The sequence below is a fragment of the Talpa europaea genome, assembly GCF_964194135.1.
Source record: "Talpa europaea genome assembly, chromosome: 4".
Lineage (NCBI taxonomy): Eukaryota > Metazoa > Chordata > Mammalia > Eulipotyphla > Talpidae > Talpa > Talpa europaea.
The window spans coordinates 109,445,895-109,462,981 of NC_140070.1; the positions used below are offsets into that span (position 1 = coordinate 109,445,895).

A 17,087-nucleotide genomic window follows, 5' to 3' on the forward strand; every position below is an offset into this window, starting at 1 on the left:
ACACCGCAAATCGTAACATATCAGTTTTATTCAAAAGGCTATGCAAAGAAGGAAAGGAAATATGTCTGATGGTGAGAGTCTCTACTGAGTCAATCAATTTAATTGCTAGTCTCTTCTGGAAATACCCTCACAGACATATACCTAGAAATACTTAACCAGAAGTCTGGACATCTCTGATGTAGTAAAGTTGATTACTCGAATGCCTTCCTTAGGCTGTTTGGGATCATTGATTGTGATACTTTGTTCTTAAAGAGTATTTTCTAATTTTCTAAAGGTTTAATTTATCCATTTCCTCTTCGAGCCTCATGTGACCTTACTGGTAGACAGACATTTTTCCTCTTCACCGATAAGCAAATGGAAAGACAACAAGTAATAAACTTTCCCCATCAAAATCAGGTATGAATTCATGGAAGATCAGGACTGTAACCAAGGTGTCTTATTCTGTCTCCATTACAACCCCACTGTTGGGTTGTAAATTCTGTGACTGTGATAAACTAGTAGTTTTCAAAGTGTAGCCTTGGACAGCAGCCTCAGAATCACCAGGGAGCTTGTTAGAAATGCAAATTTTCCAGTCCTACACCAGGCCTACTGAATCAGAACCTCTGGGGGCCAAGAGCCAGCAATCTGTTGTTCTAATCAATTCTCCAGATGATTGTGTGTGATGAGAATCACTGTGGTAATGACAGAATCCATTCAGTATCTAGGATTTCACTGCATTTTGCTCACATATCAAATTCATCAGAGAATAGAAAAGATGGTATTAAGCTAAAATTGGCTGAAAAAATCAGTATATTTGTCTTTTTCTTTCTTTCCCCTCTGCTCCCTCTATCATCCTACCATTCAGCTATTTTGTGATAACTTTTTATTAAAAGTATTTTCCTCCCTCCTGAAGCCCTCATTCATTCATCCTCTACATTAGTTGACACTTACAAAGCATAGGAAAATAAAAGGAAAAAACAAGAACTCAGGGAAAGAGGTTGTTAAATAAATAGACAAATAATGAATTTTTTTTTCAAAAAAGTCACTTTCTCAGGTGACAAGGTACAAATCAGTGTAATTGACCTAGAGAGTGCAATTTTAAAGAGAAAACTACATTTTCACAATATCTGCAAAATTCCAGAAACTGCCTTGTGAGCTTCATGTAACTGTTTCAGCCAAGTATTCGAATAGCTTTGTGAAAGAGGTGGTATAATCTTCATTTTTTTAAAAAAATGAGGAGACTAAGCTTTCAAAAAGTCAAATAACTTGTCCAAATGTCACACAACTATTAAATCATGAATTAGAGCTCACATTCAAGCTTTTCTGTATCTTTAATTCATATTCTCTCTATCACTTAGTCACATTATTTCTCAGGGCATCTTTCTGTTCCATAGGCCTTTTTCATCCCAAAGTCATGAGATTGTATCAATGGAATGTGTGAAGTCCAGCCATTTCTCTAGGATTCCTGCAAACAGCATTGGGCATTTGGGGCTTACCAGTGAGAAACATTGTTTTTGAAGTCAAAATCCATTTCTCACTCACTTTGAGAGCATATCAGTAAAATCAGGTATGCATTTTAAAAATTTATATCCAACCTACAGGGCATTTTCTCTCCTTTTTTGAGAGTTGGAGTATGGCCAACAACTGCAAAGAAAAATTAGGAAGGCATGCTCTCTAGTGGAAACACTGAAAACTTCAAATGATTTTGCTGAAGGCTTTCTCCCCAAACCACCCTCCAATCTTTAAGAATAGAATTACGGTATTTTTCATTGGAAAGTCACTATCACAAGTTTTGGATCTGTGCACAAGTGTAATTATTGTCATTATCTTTAAAATGGGATTTTTGCATCTCACAACAACCACACGAGGCTCTGAGAAGCTTACACAATTGTTTAAAAGAATGCTTGTCCTTCTGTCATTTTCCCACTTCACTATTAAACCTAATCTGACTGGACTTTGGGGAGGACACAGTATGAAAATGGGTGTCTCTATTTAAAGCCATCTGTCTAAATTCACTGCTCTGACAGCTGATAGCTCTGGAAAGTGTATACTTCTATTCAAGCTGTGTGGTCTTTGGTTTCAAGGACTGAGTTGTAATTGTGCCCAGCCCCACAGCTGACACTCCCTGACCCACATATATACTCCCAAGTGAGGGGTGTGTGCTGAGTGCCCTTAAGGAGCCTTAGTTGTTTACAAGACTGTTTTGTCCAAGCTCCAGACTGACTAGGAGACAAAAATCAATCACTGTCTGATGGACAGAGCAAGCAGAGGATGCAAAAACATAACTGGCAGAAATCTAGCAAAAAAATTTTTTTTCACTCAAAGTAAATTAGTAATTGGGAGGTGAGAGATCTCTTTGAATCCTGACATTGAGAAGCATGAGAGATTTATTCCCGCATCTCAATTACTGTCCTGTTCCCAAAGTCCCATCAAAGCTCATCTTTCCTCATTTAAGAACAGCTAATTTCAGCTCCTGGGATGTTTAGAAAATTACTGGCACAGTGAACTCCTTCCTCTAACTTCACAGCATTGCTTTTCTTGATGCCATGCAGTTCAACTCTCTGTTTTCAATAGAGGAGGACATTCAGTTTGGTTTTCAAAAGCATTTCAACATCTAGTTTAAAAACATGTGTCTCTTGGAGATTATTCCTCAGTCCTTTTGGGGTAGGAGATGGGAACCTACATTTTTCACAAACCTTTGGAATCCAAAGAGCCTGGAACTGAGGATCTGGACTTTGGATTCTTTCCTTGCATTTTGTCAGGTGATGTGCTGTGTCACCTTTGCCTTTTTGGCCTCAGCAACCTGGTATGTACCGTGGCAGTTAAAGTACCTTACCTTGAAAATCAGTTCTGGCCCCAGTAATTTTTGATGCATTCATTCATTGTGTGGGGAACACATACACAGCTTAAACATCATCCTTTGGAATAAAAGTTATCGTTAAACTAATTCAAACAGCATACTTCAACAGTATAATTTTTGTTAAAGTCTTCTTATTTCTCCCTTAACAGCCACCATTTTAGTTCACAATTTCTAGCTAGAAAGAAGACTGAAGTCCACCGGTCATTCCCACACCAATGATAATCGCCCCATTTTTTTTGATAGTCGGAGAAGTGGGAGAAAGAAGCTCTCCCAAAATATCATTCTCCCATTTCGGTGTGAAGAGACTCACTTCTTTTGCTTTCTCTTTGACATTCCCTTTATTGTACAGGCATGGATTTAAAAACACAGCAAAGAGATGATCCTTTTCAAATGATCATGCTTTATAAGCTGCAAGTTCCAACCTCCTCCTAGGGCTTTGACTAGTTGTTTTTTAAGTCTGTCTTCCTTTGATGCAAACATTTTCAAGCTCAAACAATAAAGTTTTTTTTTGTTTGTTTGTTTTTTTTTGCCCAGATACTCAAAGTATTATTAGGTAGTAATTACCAGCTAGACAGTTGTGGCTCCGAAGCAGGATTCTGCTCTTTATTAATCTGTCAGGCTGTCACTATCTTTTTCTCTGCATTTTCCCCCTTAGTAACACTTATTTGATCCCTTAGTCCTTTCTTAAATTATAGGTATGGGGATCATTGTAATAATCTGAACTTGCCTGTAGACCATCCTAGCTTTATACAATGGGAAAACTTTTGAGACTTTTTAGCTGAGTTATTTTTTATTATAATTTTATTTTTTTTACATCATTGTTCATTTTTAAACAATATTTGCTCTTCCCACCCCCTCAGGTTTAGTCCCCATAGAGTTTCCTTCACCAATGCACCCGGGCACCATCACCTCAGTCCCCTGTGCTCCTCTCTCCCCACCTCTGATCCCTCTCCCTCCTCCTCCCCTGCAGGATGTCTCTGATTTATAATTGTCCATTTTTGCTTTGTTGTGTTTTGTGCTGTTACTTTTTTTACACTGATGTCTTATTTGGTTCCTCTATATTCCTGAGTTATTTTTTTGAACCATATTTTTAGGATATTACTACTGTATGGCTTGGAAACTTTATCAAGCATATTGGTATTTGGCATATGAAGCTGAATTCATTTTTGTTTGTTTCATTTGAGGTGTAGCAAATGAGAACTGCAACTGTCTTAGGACAGGGACAGAGTCTTCTCTATAGGTAGAGAATCAATCATCAGCCCTGCTGCCTGCTGAAATAAAGGCTCTTTCAGGCTTCACTCAACCTCCACAGTCTGTCAGCTACTGAATTACTACATTTCCTCTGGGAGACCAAAAGGCAAATGGGAGTTATGTGGTGGCATGAAGGTCCTGAGGTGATGCTTTTAATATAGTGTTTTCAAGTCCTAATTCCTTGCTAAGCCTGTTTCGCCACCTTTTCTTTCTAGGATTGCAGGACTTTGCTCCCAGCTGTAAACTCTTAGTAAATGAATGGAGTGTGGGAGCCATCTGCTGGTGATTTTGGGGAATTACTTAGTAAGAGGGAATCATTTTATATATAAGGTCTGTTTTTGCTCCGGAAAGGAAAAATTCACCATTAAAAACTTAAAAAAAAAAATAAAGTATTAGACTTTGATCTTATATTATATTGTAATTATATAGTTGCTTTTCTCCTAATCTCCAGCTATGATATGTCCAGCTATGATTATTAGCTGAACGTTGGTGCTTTGGAGAATGTCCTAGAATTAAATTATTTTTGGAGAACAGAAGAAGCCTTTGTGCAGTTACCAAGCATTTATGGTAATCTATTTCACAGGCTCTTAACTTCTCTTTTCCATCTTTTCTTAGTATTTAATGTGAGTCCCTGCTTGCACACAGTGGCTGGAAATGACAGTGTCAGATTGACCCTATCAATCTAAGTTTATCACTCTGACAGTTTTTATCCTGGAAGATTCCAGTAAACTCTCTTCAGGCTCTCCCACCTATTTATTCATTCAGCTGACATCTATTGAACTTGCACTGTGTTGGGTTAGGAGATACACAGGTCATCAGACACAGGGACAACAGCAGGTCAACAAATAATTGATAATTGGTTTAAGCATAACGCCAAAGAGAACATGGATAGAGATCACTGAATGGAGAAATTAAATACAGTGTTCAGAATCTTTCCCATATAATTTAGAGTAACATAGTCAGATTCATACCAGAGGTTAAAAAATATGAGGATAAGTAAAACAAGGATGGCGAGTGTAACTGAAGTTCAGTGATGGGTTCATGTTGACTTGTTATGGAACTCTCTCTATTGTGGTATATTTTTGAACATTTTCAAAGTAAACTCGATTTTGGACAAGGTCTTTGCTAGCTAGTGGTAGTTTTAAGATAATTTAAAGGGGATTTCTTGACATAAACTGGGATGCTCTTAAGCTAATTAGCAACTGTGAGTATGTAGTGTGACCACAGAGGCCCCTTTAATTAACAGGGATGTGTTTTCTTAGGCTGCTGGCTCCCAAGGAGGATATCTCTTATTACAGCTCATGGTGCCAGTTGCATTTTTTTAATTATGATTTTTGTTTTAAGACACAGAATTCTTCATGCTCCATTCCCGCATGCTTCAGTGTGCCTGACAGGCTGAAAAGAAGTGTGACTGTGGAAGTGTCCGCAAAAAGTAAAGACATTCTTGCTTCAGAGCTCAGGAAGTTTCTGATTTTGTGGTTAGTATTTCCTTTGGTGATAACATTCCCAGGCATCCTCTGTCCATTTCCCCAAACTTCGTAGTAGAAATTTAGTGAATATGACTAAAATGAAGACTTTGTTGTTGAGTTAAAATAAGCAAATTAGACTATGCATGTGGATATATGGGAAGTTTTCCATAGTTTGTCTCTAGGGCCAGAAAGAATTCCAAGGAAGCTGTTATGATTAAAATACTTATGTAATGTGCTTTCAGAAGAGTCTAAGAGTTAAGTGTGCATTGCACACTCATGCACACACACAAGTATGTGCCACAGCACTAAATTTCTTTAAAAATCATTAATCATCATATCTTTAATATGATCCTTGACCCCATTTTGGTCATATACTTCAGTCTCTGGAGATGACTAAAATAAGCTTTTAATCTGCTTTAGAAATCATTTTCCTCCAAAATAGAATTTGCTTCATTTTTGAATAGAGAAATAAGCTTCCACTGACTGTGTTCTTATATTTTACATGGCAATTTCAAAGTCCTGAAGATAACAAATTGGTTATTCTCTTAGGAGAGCCCATGGAATGCTGGAAAGCAGCACAGGAGAGTGAAAGGGTAAGGAATCATTTTGAACTTGGATCCTAGCTAGTTACTATGATCACAAACAATTCACTTGATTTCCTCCTCTGTATATATTTGATACTATTGCCCACTTGGAAATATCTAAAGGATTGAATGCGTTGATGGAGGTAAAACTTTTTTTTTAAGCTTTATTTATTTATGCATACAAGAACTGAGGTACAGGCCAGAGGTGTGGGCACGGGGGGTTGGGGAAGGCTAGGATTCAACAGAGACAGAGTGGGGAGCATATCAGGTGGATTGACTGAAATACACAACTGAGGGGAGCAGTGGGAGAGGCAGGAGAGGTCTGCTGCACCATATGGGTAGCTCCCTGGCTGGAGATCGAACTCATGCTGCAGAGACTGTGGATAGCTTCACAGTGCTGTGCTTAACCCCTTGTGCCACCAGGGAGGCCCAGATGTAGGTAAAACTTTCAACTTAGGTGTCAGTGTATAGTAGAGCAGATAGACATTTGTGCCCTTCTCATAGGGCCCTTGACATGAGATATACAATTTGGAAACATGTTCCATTAAATGAATCCTTTTGTTAAGTATGTTATTGCTATGTTTGGGATCCTTCTTTTAAAGTAGGCAGAGGGCCTCTCTGGTGGCGCAGGCGGTTGAGCTCAGAGCTGTAAAGCTGTCCACAGTCTCTGCAGTGCTGGTTCGATCCCCTCCGGCTCCGGAGATACCCACATGATGGGGCAGACCTCTTCTGTCTCGCCCGCTGCTCCCCTCAGCAGTGTATTTTGTCAGTCTGCCTATTCTGTTCTCCACTCTGTCTCTGGTGAATCCTCTCACCCTCCTGCACATCTGATCTATACCCTGATTCTTGTATAAATAAATAAACCTTTAAAAAAAGTAAAGTAGGTAGAGTTGGGCTACACACCAGAAATGACACAGAGGAAATCAAATGAGAGAGAGAACAGCAGTGTCCAGCATTTCTTATTGCCCCTGTGATGAGTCTCTCATGTGTGGTGAGAGGGCCTTTGAGAGTAGACATTGTAGTTGTCCACCTTCAGTCGTGGGTTTATATTGGGAGGCCACCTCAGAAGACTTAAATTCCATCAAATTTGTATTTTTAGTCTTCACTCATGCTGAAGATTCTAAATTAATCATTTATTGGGGCAGGAAATGCACTTCCTCCACAGGCAGCAATTTTAAAGAAGTCTACCCAATAGGCAAGAGTCTTCCAGTTGCAGATGAGAGTGAATGTTTCTCTGTGTGCCTTCTATCAATACTTACTGGAATCATAGGTAAAGCCCATTTCTTCTTTACTAGGACAACTCATAAAATATTTGAACATGATCTTGTGACCTTCTTGGTTTTCTATTCTTAAAGCTAAACACTTTTCATTCCTCTTCCTCTTCCTTTGGTGAGGAAGTTTATTCATTTCCTTCAGTGTTATTATCTCAGCTTATAATTATCTATTCATTAGTGTGTGATTATTGGATTAATGTAAAACTGTTCATGCTCTTTATCACGTATTTCTGGCTTTCCATTTCCCCAGCACAAGGGAGATTACACGTTCTTCCCAGGGGTTGGGGTGGAGCATGTGACTAGTTTTGACTAGTGATTTGAAAATGATTTATGTCATTTCCAGTCCAGAATATTCAACCTCTGAGAGGAGAATCCTACAGGGCTTTCTTGTGCCCCAGCAGAGAAACTCTGAAGTCTAGCTAGGGCTTGTTCTGTCCCAATAGGTAGTGAATCAAGGAAAGAAGATCTCCTTGGCAACTCCCAGTGGCCATGTAACAAGAGTGAAAAATAAGACTTTGTTGTTTGAAGTCAGTGAGATTTTTTTTTTTTTTAATACAAGAGCTGGGGTACAGGCCAGATGCGGGGGAGCGTGAGAGGACTCACCAGAGACAGAACAGGCAGACTGACAAAATATACACACTGTTGAGGGGAGCAGTGGGCGAGACAGGAGAGGTCTGCCTCGCCATGTGGGTTGCTCCGAGGCTGACGGGGATCGAACTGGCACTGCAGAGGCTGTGGACAGCCTCACAGTGCTGCGCTCAACCACCTGCACCACCAGGGAGGCCCCGAAGTCACTGAGATTTTAGCTGTATTACTCAGAATCACCTCAACCGGTTGATACCATCAACTTCTGGGTTTCTGAGGAAATGTTAGGCATTACGTGGTAAAGACTGTGTGTTTGTCTTTACCTTTGTATCTTGAGTGTCTACTGTAGTGCTGTTTCAGAGGAAGTGCTAATACTTATGTTACATACTCTGATTATCATGTGAATAATGAACAAATCAAATCTGATCGTGAATGCTATCTCCATCATTGTAGTCTGAACTTGGTCTTCTTCATTATTCCTCTTCCAAAATGCAGATGCCGCCAATGCTCTCCTCACCCCCCCATCAAATTAAGTAATTAAATAACTTGCCTATTTATCCCCAAATCAGAAAGGCATACAAACCACATGCATCTGGGCCACAGGCTTAGGTAATTTGACTTATTTCTGAGTATCTCCATCACAGACTCATCAGGATGAGTCTGAAGATCAGGAAGGGGTCACCTGGACCTCATTGATGCATTTCTGTGTTTCTTCTGTAGCCATTTGTTACTGTATTGGCATTACTCTTGCTTTCCACTTGCTACAGTTTTGATCTTTCCATACTGAGCGTTTTCAAGTAAATCCTTTTGAAAAGTGATAGTCTGTAGCTCTCAAACCCTGTTGTGGAGGTGGGAAGCTGCTGGTTGACTCCAGTAAGACTCCCCTAGTCTTTCCTACCAGTTCTGATTAGCAGAAACCATGGGTTTTTAAACTATCCTAAGAACTCGAAAGAAAAGTGCAAGACATAAAACATAATACTGTAATAGTTAATATTAATGATCACTCAGAAGGTGATTGAAAAGCAGAGAGGTTCCATTGGTGTCTTACTTTTGTTATTGCCAGGGTCCTATAGTCTATTTGGGAAGACAAATAGCTTCTTGCAAAATCACAGATCCATCCTTCTTTATGATAAATGTGGCTGCTCAGATCTCTTCTGCTGCTTGTCCAAGGTCACCTAAAGCTTTGACCAAGGAAAGCACAAAGTTGGCACTTTGCCTTGAGACCTCTGCTACTTCTTGTCAGCACCATGCTGCAACCCTGTCAAGTCAGGTCATTGTCACAGGGAGAACAGAATGTCTGCAACATTCTGACCTTCACAGCTAAAGTGGGAATGAGACAGTGCTGTTAATTTGCCACTGGGGCTGTGTCACCTTGAGTGAGTTCTTTATCTTCTTTGAACCTCAGGTTTTCCCCTTGTAAAGGAAGGGGCTTCATACAAATTATTTCTGTCCATGAATGAGAAAAATGCTAAAATCTTTCCCAAAATGGAGTTATTAAAAACCCTATAGACTTGTGACTTCTTAAAAGAAGGAGGCCAGATCCACTTGTCAGAATGTCCAATTAGCATGACAAAAGCTGTAACCTTTGAAGCATACATCATAATATCTTTAAGGAAGGTTTGAAATGGTTTATTAGCGACCAGGGAGACTATTCCCGTAGGAAATGTATCAGAACAGAAGAACTTTGTCAACATCCTCCCCATTCTCTACCCTTCCTACCATTAAGAATAGCTGCCAGGGGGCCCTCCCTGGTGGTGCAAGGGGTTAAGATGCAGCACTATGAAGCTATTCACAGCACTGCAGCACTAGTTCAACTTCTCCTGACTCACCCACTGCTCCCCTCAGCGGTGTAATTCAGTCAATCTGCCTGTTCTGTTCCCTACTGTCTCTGGTGAACTCTCTCAACCCTCCTACCTCTGCCCTGTACCCCAGTTCTTGTATGCATAAGTAAAAATAAATCTTTAAAAAAAAACAAAAAAAAAACACTGCCAGAATAAAGCCCTGTTATTGCTGTGCAGCTTGAGAGGGGGAGAAAAAAATGATACCTCTTTTTTTATGAGACCGTGAATATTATTGATATTATTGAGATCCATGTCTTTTTAATCTACATATGAATATTTTATATACATAGTCAAAGATTTAGAGATCAATAAAATGTATCTAATTCTGTAGCTTTAATTACAAGACATAAAAGTTTTATCTCTCTATAGATCTTTCCCCCTTCAACTTAGGTAAGCGATTCTTTAAAGGAATCTATATAAGCATTAATTTTACTTATCTGTTTAGTATTTATTAAGCTATCTACTTGAACTCTCACATGTCTATTGGAGTAGGACTGTGAAATAAGAGAAGCCAAAAAAAAATGATACTTAGTTCTTGTGCTTGGGTGTTAACAAGCTGATATTGTGTGTTTGAACGATGGAGGTTAGTAATTTGAATTCAGTAGAACATGATAAAGTTTTAGTCATTAGAATATAAGGCAGTCAGGAACGGAGTTCCATTTTTCACTTGATAGTCTAAAAATAATCAGCAAAGAATTAAGTGCTGACATGGAACTCACTCTTTAAACTTGAGGCCTCAGTCCCTATATAAGAGAGTTATACTAAGATCTTTTGAAGAAATAAACCAAAATCAAGGAATCAGTTTCAGGAAAGAAGACTGTGGAGCAGTTTTTTTTTTTACTTTGTGTTTTGAAGAGCTAACATATGTTAGTGCTTCCATGAGAAAAAGGGATCCACCCAGGGGAATAAGCTATCTCTTCCTCCTTTGCTTTGCTGCTAATAATCTTAGTTGTGTATGCACATTTTGTTCCCACTCATGACTTCGGATGGCTTAGTAAGAGCCACACAGCCAGAGTCACTTCTTCTTACCCTCCTGGAATTGCACAAAAATCCTTGCATCAATTCAGTGATGGCACTTGTTGGAACTGGATGCTACAGCCAAAGTGTACAGTTGAATTATTTTCCCCTCCTCTGTCTTTTTCCCTCTCAGCCCCTGACTGTTTTAGTTGCTTGGCAACCCATCTGCCATGATAGCTGATGTCAGCTCATTTTCACTTAAACTTAGCCCAGGAAAGTTTTCAAGGAGTACATTTGAGTTGGTATAATGCTGGGGAAGACTCCAGTTCCTGATACCAAATCATTTCTAAAACTGCAGGCTAATGGTCTCAGGCAGGCTGTATGTAAATGTGGATATCACAAGGGATTAGTTTACTGGAACACTGTAGCCTTAGGGACTTTGTTTCTAACATCTAGGAGCTTGGCAAATGAGCCTGGGCAGTATTATCTCTGCCTGAAGTTCTCTGTGTACTTTAAAGGAATAAGAAGTGACAAAAATTACCCTAATTCCTGAATATTGGAATGTAGCCAAATACTTTAGATGCATCTTTGGAAAGAAGGACCAAGTAAATGAATTAAGTCCCAAACGAGAGGAAAGAGGAAAAGAGGAATTTCTGTGTGTGTGTGTGTGCGCGCTATGTACGTGTATGTATGTGTATGTGTAGATACACATACATACACATAAGCAAAAATTCATTAAAACACCTTTAATCCAGGGCCTCCCCAGTGGCACAGCGGTTGAGCGCTGGGTTGCGAAGCTACCCGCACCCTCTGCAGCGCCGGTTTGATCCCTGGCTGCTCCCCGGACACCAGAGGAAGGTCCCACATGGCGCGCAGACCTCTCCTGCTACCCGCTGCTCCCCTCAGCAGTGTACTTCGGTCCTTCTGCCTGTTCTGCTCCCTGCTCTGGCTCTGGTGAATTCTGTCACCCTCCTGTGCTTCTGACTGTATCCAGTGCTTGTATAAAATAAATAAAAGAAATCTTAAAAAAAAAAAAATGTTATAAAAAAAAATCCTTTAATCCAGCAGAGGGCAGGAGGGAGTTTTAGCTATGGCTATCCAAATACCTATGACTATCCAAAAACATTGGGACAATCACAGGCAAAATTTAGTGGCACTTTTATCAACAAATTATTCCCATCCTGTTAATGCACAATTTGTTCTGGTTGCATAGACAGTCCTTGCTAGTATGCTCAGATTCTGCCTAGGACAGAAGGATGTATAGAAGTTTGAATTATTTGTGCCTCAGAGGGCACAGCAGCTTGGTAACCAATAACAGTACCCATCTAGTTGATTCAGGTCTTCTTTACTCATCTCCCCACAGCACCTTAATTTTCCCATGAATATTTATAGCATTTGAAATCATGATGCGTGAAATATTTCATTATCAATTGTTTCTCTGTGAATGTCACTGGACCTATATATGGATGTATAAAATAGTGAAAAAGTTTTCAACAACTCACTCTGGATTCTGAGAAGTCATTCTGATCCTTTTGTAGGCACAGTGAAAACTTGGGATAGTAGTGTTTATTGTTTTGTAAAGAAAAAGTTAATAATGAAATGTGACAATACAGAAATGAATCTTTGTCTTTGTGCTTATGATAACGTCCATGGTTGCTCAATTTGGCTGTTAAAAAGCAAAACCAATTTTCCATGTCATATTTGTAGTGAAGACTGCATTAGATGGGGGTTTGTTAGGAAAAGTTTCCTGCAGTGGAGTAAGGATATTTATTAAAGAGTACCTTGGGATTAGCACAGATGGAAGGGATGGGGAGAAGCAGGGTCAAATAAAGGGAGAAGTCAGGGTTCCTTGAAGGCTCAGCATCAGTCTCAGCTGAACTGACCCTACTGGGAATCCTGTATTCAAATGATTTTTCAGAGTACCCCATACTAGGGCATTCCAAATTTACCAGCTGTAGGGTGTGTACCTTCCTCCACCCCACCAACCTGACCATAGGATATGACCTGGCTGAGGTGTCTGTTTGCAGCCAAGAGCTTCCTTAAGGCATTGTGCTAACAGCACTGCTAGCAGCTGAGATAAGAAGCTCTCAATGGAAGAGGGATGCAAATGGTACAGGTAGTATTAGAAACAGCTCAAGCTGTCAGGTATGCTGGATTCTCATGCTGATGAATTTAACTTCGAATAACTTTGATAACCTTAAAACAAAGGTGATAGCCTGCTATATTCCCATCTGTATGGAAGGAAATGCTACTAAATAAAAGATTTTATCATGAGTAGTATTGTTTGGAAAATAGGATTTTAAAGAATTTTTATACATGAGTGTTAAATTCTGAAGTATATAAATAGTACAAACACATAAACATCATTTATTTATTTGCATGGGATTGTTCTGTGAATAACAAACTATGTTGACTGAAAGTACTTGCACTGAATAATGGAATCATGGTTCTTTGTGATCTTTGGAGGGAAATTGTGAAATAAGTCAGAAAGAGTAATGCTGGTAGTTTGTCAGATAATAAAACAATGAACATACAATTAAAGGACAAGAGGCAGGGAAGGTAAAATTTTATATTCATGGACCATTTACATTGTCTTAAGCAGTCTATTTCAACCTCGTTAATTCCATCTCTTCATTCTTTCATAGCTTCAATTGTATGCCTCCTGAGTACACACTACTGTGTCTGCTTAGCACCTGCTTGAGACGTGGTTGTCACTCTCAGAGCTCTCACAATCTCATAAAAAAATCACATAATATCATCACCATTTGATCAGAAAGGTATAAAATCCAGGAGGGTGTTAAGCTCATGGTACAGGAGATGAGTTCTCTAAAATTTAATTTTTTTCTTGAGCTCCACTTATATTATTGGGAATAAATATTGTTAACTGTCTTCTTGAAGACAGGCTCCATTTGCTCACATTTAAAGAAAATATAAAATACTAAAGTGTGAGTAGCCATAGTTTATCAGTTGCTGTTTAAAGAAGAAACAGCTAAGTTAGCCCTCAACTCAATCACATGAGTGTTTTTCTTGAGGACAGCTTTTGTATTTCAGTATAAGCAGACTTTATGATTACCTTTTCATTCCATTGCACACACTATTAGAAAAGTGGTTGGGGATAAAAAGTGTTAAATTATTGTTAGGATTCAGTAAGATTAATCCATTTTTTCTTTTCCACTTATTTCCCATCAAGGATTTTCTGAAGTGAAACTGAATTTTTATTTTTATTTTATTTTTTTTAAAGATTTTTTATTTATGCAAGCACTGGATACAGTCAGAAGCACGGGAGGGTGAGAAGATTCACCAGAGCCAGAGCAGGGAACAGAACAGGCAGACAAAATACACTGCTGAGGGGAGCAGTGGGTGCAGCAGGAGAGGTCTGTCATGCCATGTGGGTCCCTCGCCAGCGGCCGGGGATCGAACCGGCACTGCAGAGGCTGCGGGCAGCTTTGCAGCCCAGCACTAAACTGCTGCACCACCAGGGGAGGCCCGAAACTGAATATTTAAATGCTGGTGCATGTCAGTAGAAACCAATGCAATGACAGCTAGTACCACGTGATGCCAAGGCTAAGGCTCCAGCAGTTTGACCATATATATAAAGATTTATTTTTATTTATGCATACAAGAACTGCAACGTAGGCCAGGTGTGCAGGCAGGGGCAGGTGAGAGGACTCACCAGAGACAGAGTGGGGAGAAGAACAGGTTGATCTACTAAAATATACTGCTGAGGGGAGCAACAGGGTGAGACAGGAGAGGTCTGTTGTGCCACATGGGTTGCTCCTTGGCCGAAGATCAAACTCATGCTGCAGTGACTGATGACAGCTTGATAGTGCTGAGACTTTAACCCCTGCACCACCATGGAAGTCCCTATATTTCTTTGTACCACTGAGTGTCAGATCAAGTGTCAACACAGTGGAAAAGGTAAATAACATATTAGTGTGATTATGAAAAGAGTTATGACCTCACTGCTTCCTGTCCACAAGCCACATTAAGAATCACTGGGGAAGAAGAAGGTTTAAGGGCCTCCCCAGTGGCGCAGCAGTTGAGCGCTGGGTTGTGAAGCTGCCCGCAGCCTCTGCAGCTCCAGTTAGATCCCCGGCTGTTCCCTGGCCACAGAGGAGGGTCCCACATGGCGCGCAGACCTCTCCTGCCCCTCCACCCCGCTGCTCCCCTCAGCAGTGAACTTCGGTCCCTCTGCCTGCTCTGCTCCCTGCTCTGGCTCTGGTGATGAATTCTCTCACCCTCTGCACTTCTGACTGTACCCAGTGCTTGTATAAACAAACAAACAAACAAATAAATAAATAAATAAATAGAAAAGAAGAAGGTTTAAGCATGGAGATTCTGGGGGAGGACGAATGCTTTGGCAAGAGAGGAAAAGAGCCTGGCTTTCTATGATGGCTGTAGAGAGGGAGGAGAGGAAAGCTGCAGAGGTTACATAGATAAGATCTGTCAGTGGAAAGGCAAGGAAATGTTGAAGCTTGTTGAAGTCTTGGCCAGGGTGGCGGTATGGATGGTAATGCTCTTAACCAAGGTGATGACTAGAAAAGGAAAGCTGGGTTATGATTAAAAAATGATACTGCTTTCACCATGAGGGAAACATCTATTTTAATTGTTCCCCTTGGAAAAGGGTGGATTCTGGCACTGACAGGAAAGGACACAGAGAAATTGGCTGGGCGTGGGCAGCAGTCTGAGATGTGATTTTGAACTGAGAATGAATAGTGTCTCTTGGAAAGTCAGTACATCCTATATGGATGCTTGAGCCTCTGCTGTTGCTGCTCTTTATGTCAGTGCTTTCTCTTTCCGTTCCTAGGAATGGTGCAAAAGCTGGACCAAAAACTTCCAGTAGCCAACGAGTACCTGTTGCTCTCGGGAGGAGTCCGGGAAGGTGTGGTGGACCTGGACTTGGATGAGCTTAACGTCTATGCCCGGGGGACCGACTATGACATGGACTTCACCCTCCTGGTGCCAGCCCTTAAGCTGCATGACCGTAACCAGCCTGTGACCCTGGACATGCGCCACTCAGCCTTGTGCCACTCTTGGCTGAGCCTGCGGCTCTTTGACGAGGGCACGATCAGTAAATGGAAAGACTGCTGCACCATCGTGGATCACATCAACGGTGCCACCAACTACTTCTTCTCCCCAACCAAAGTAGCCGGCTGGTTCTATGACTCCATCAGCATCGTCCTCTCCGAGATACAGAAGAAGCCCCAGCGAGGCATGCCAAAGGTGGAAAAGGTGGAAAAGAATGGGACCATCATCTCCATCATTCTGGGCGTGGGGAGCAGTCGCATGTTGTACGACATTGTCCCTGTGGTGTCTTTCAAAGGTTGGCCGGCAGTGGCCCAGAGCTGGCTCATGGAGAACCACTTTTGGGACGGGAAGATCACCGAGGAAGAGGTCATCAGTGGGTTTTACTTGGTGCCTGCCTGCTCCTACAAGGGGAAGAAGGACAATGAATGGCGACTGTCCTTTGCCAGGAGCGAGGTGCAGTTGAAGAAGTGCATCTCCAGCAGCCTCATGCAGGCCTACCAGGCCTGCAAAGCCATCATCATCAAACTCCTGTCGCGGCCCAAGGCCATTAGCCCCTACCACCTGCGGAGCATGATGCTCTGGGCCTGCGACAGACTGCCTGCCAACTACCTGGCTCAAGAAGACTATGCAGCCCATTTTTTACTGGGCCTCATTGATGACCTGCAGCACTGTCTGGTCAACAAGATGTGCCCCAATTATTTCATCCCTCAGTGCAACATGCTGGAGCACCTGTCGGAGGAGACGGTCATGCTCCACGCGCGGAAGCTCTCCTCCGTCCGCTCAGACCCCGCGGAGCACTTACGCACCGCCATTGAGCACGTCAAGGCTGCCAACCGGCTGACGCTGGAGCTCCAGAGGCGAGGGAGCACCACCAGCATCCCCTCCCCGCAGTCGGACGGCGGGGACCCCAACCAGCCCGATGACCGTTTGGCCAAAAAACTGCAGCAGCTAGTGACTGAGAACCCGGGAAAGTCCATCTCTGTCTTTATTAACCCCGATGATGTCACCAGGCCCCATTTCAGAATTGATGATAAATTTTTCTGAGCGTTTGCTGCCTCATCTCCCTCTCCCCATCCTGAAACTCTCTTGTGTAGTGTGGTTTGTGATGCTGTCTTTCCGTTTTTTACATATCCAGCCTCGATTGGATCTGTTAAGAACACATTTTAAGTTTCCTGGTTCTGCAGGATGGCGCAGTCTCTGAAACAGTATATTACTATTTCATGTTCTGCCGCGGATTTTGTTGTTTACTTTTTGTGGTT

The 17,087-nt window shown here is 41.3% G+C and overlaps 1 protein-coding gene across 1 annotated transcript in view; it reads left to right on the forward strand.

The window, feature by feature from the left end:
• The window catches only part of MB21D2 (Mab-21 domain containing 2), a gene marked incomplete at both ends in the record, with an annotated part of 95,216 nt that extends 78,344 nt beyond the window's left edge, over window positions 1–16,872 (forward strand). Inside the window, one exon of the mRNA XM_084232346.1 lies at window positions 15,608–16,872. Coding sequence (XP_084088472.1) covers window positions 15,608–16,872 — 1,265 coding nt within the window. The remainder of the gene's footprint in view (window positions 1–15,607) is intronic.
• Window positions 16,873–17,087: the final 215 nt, after the last annotated feature.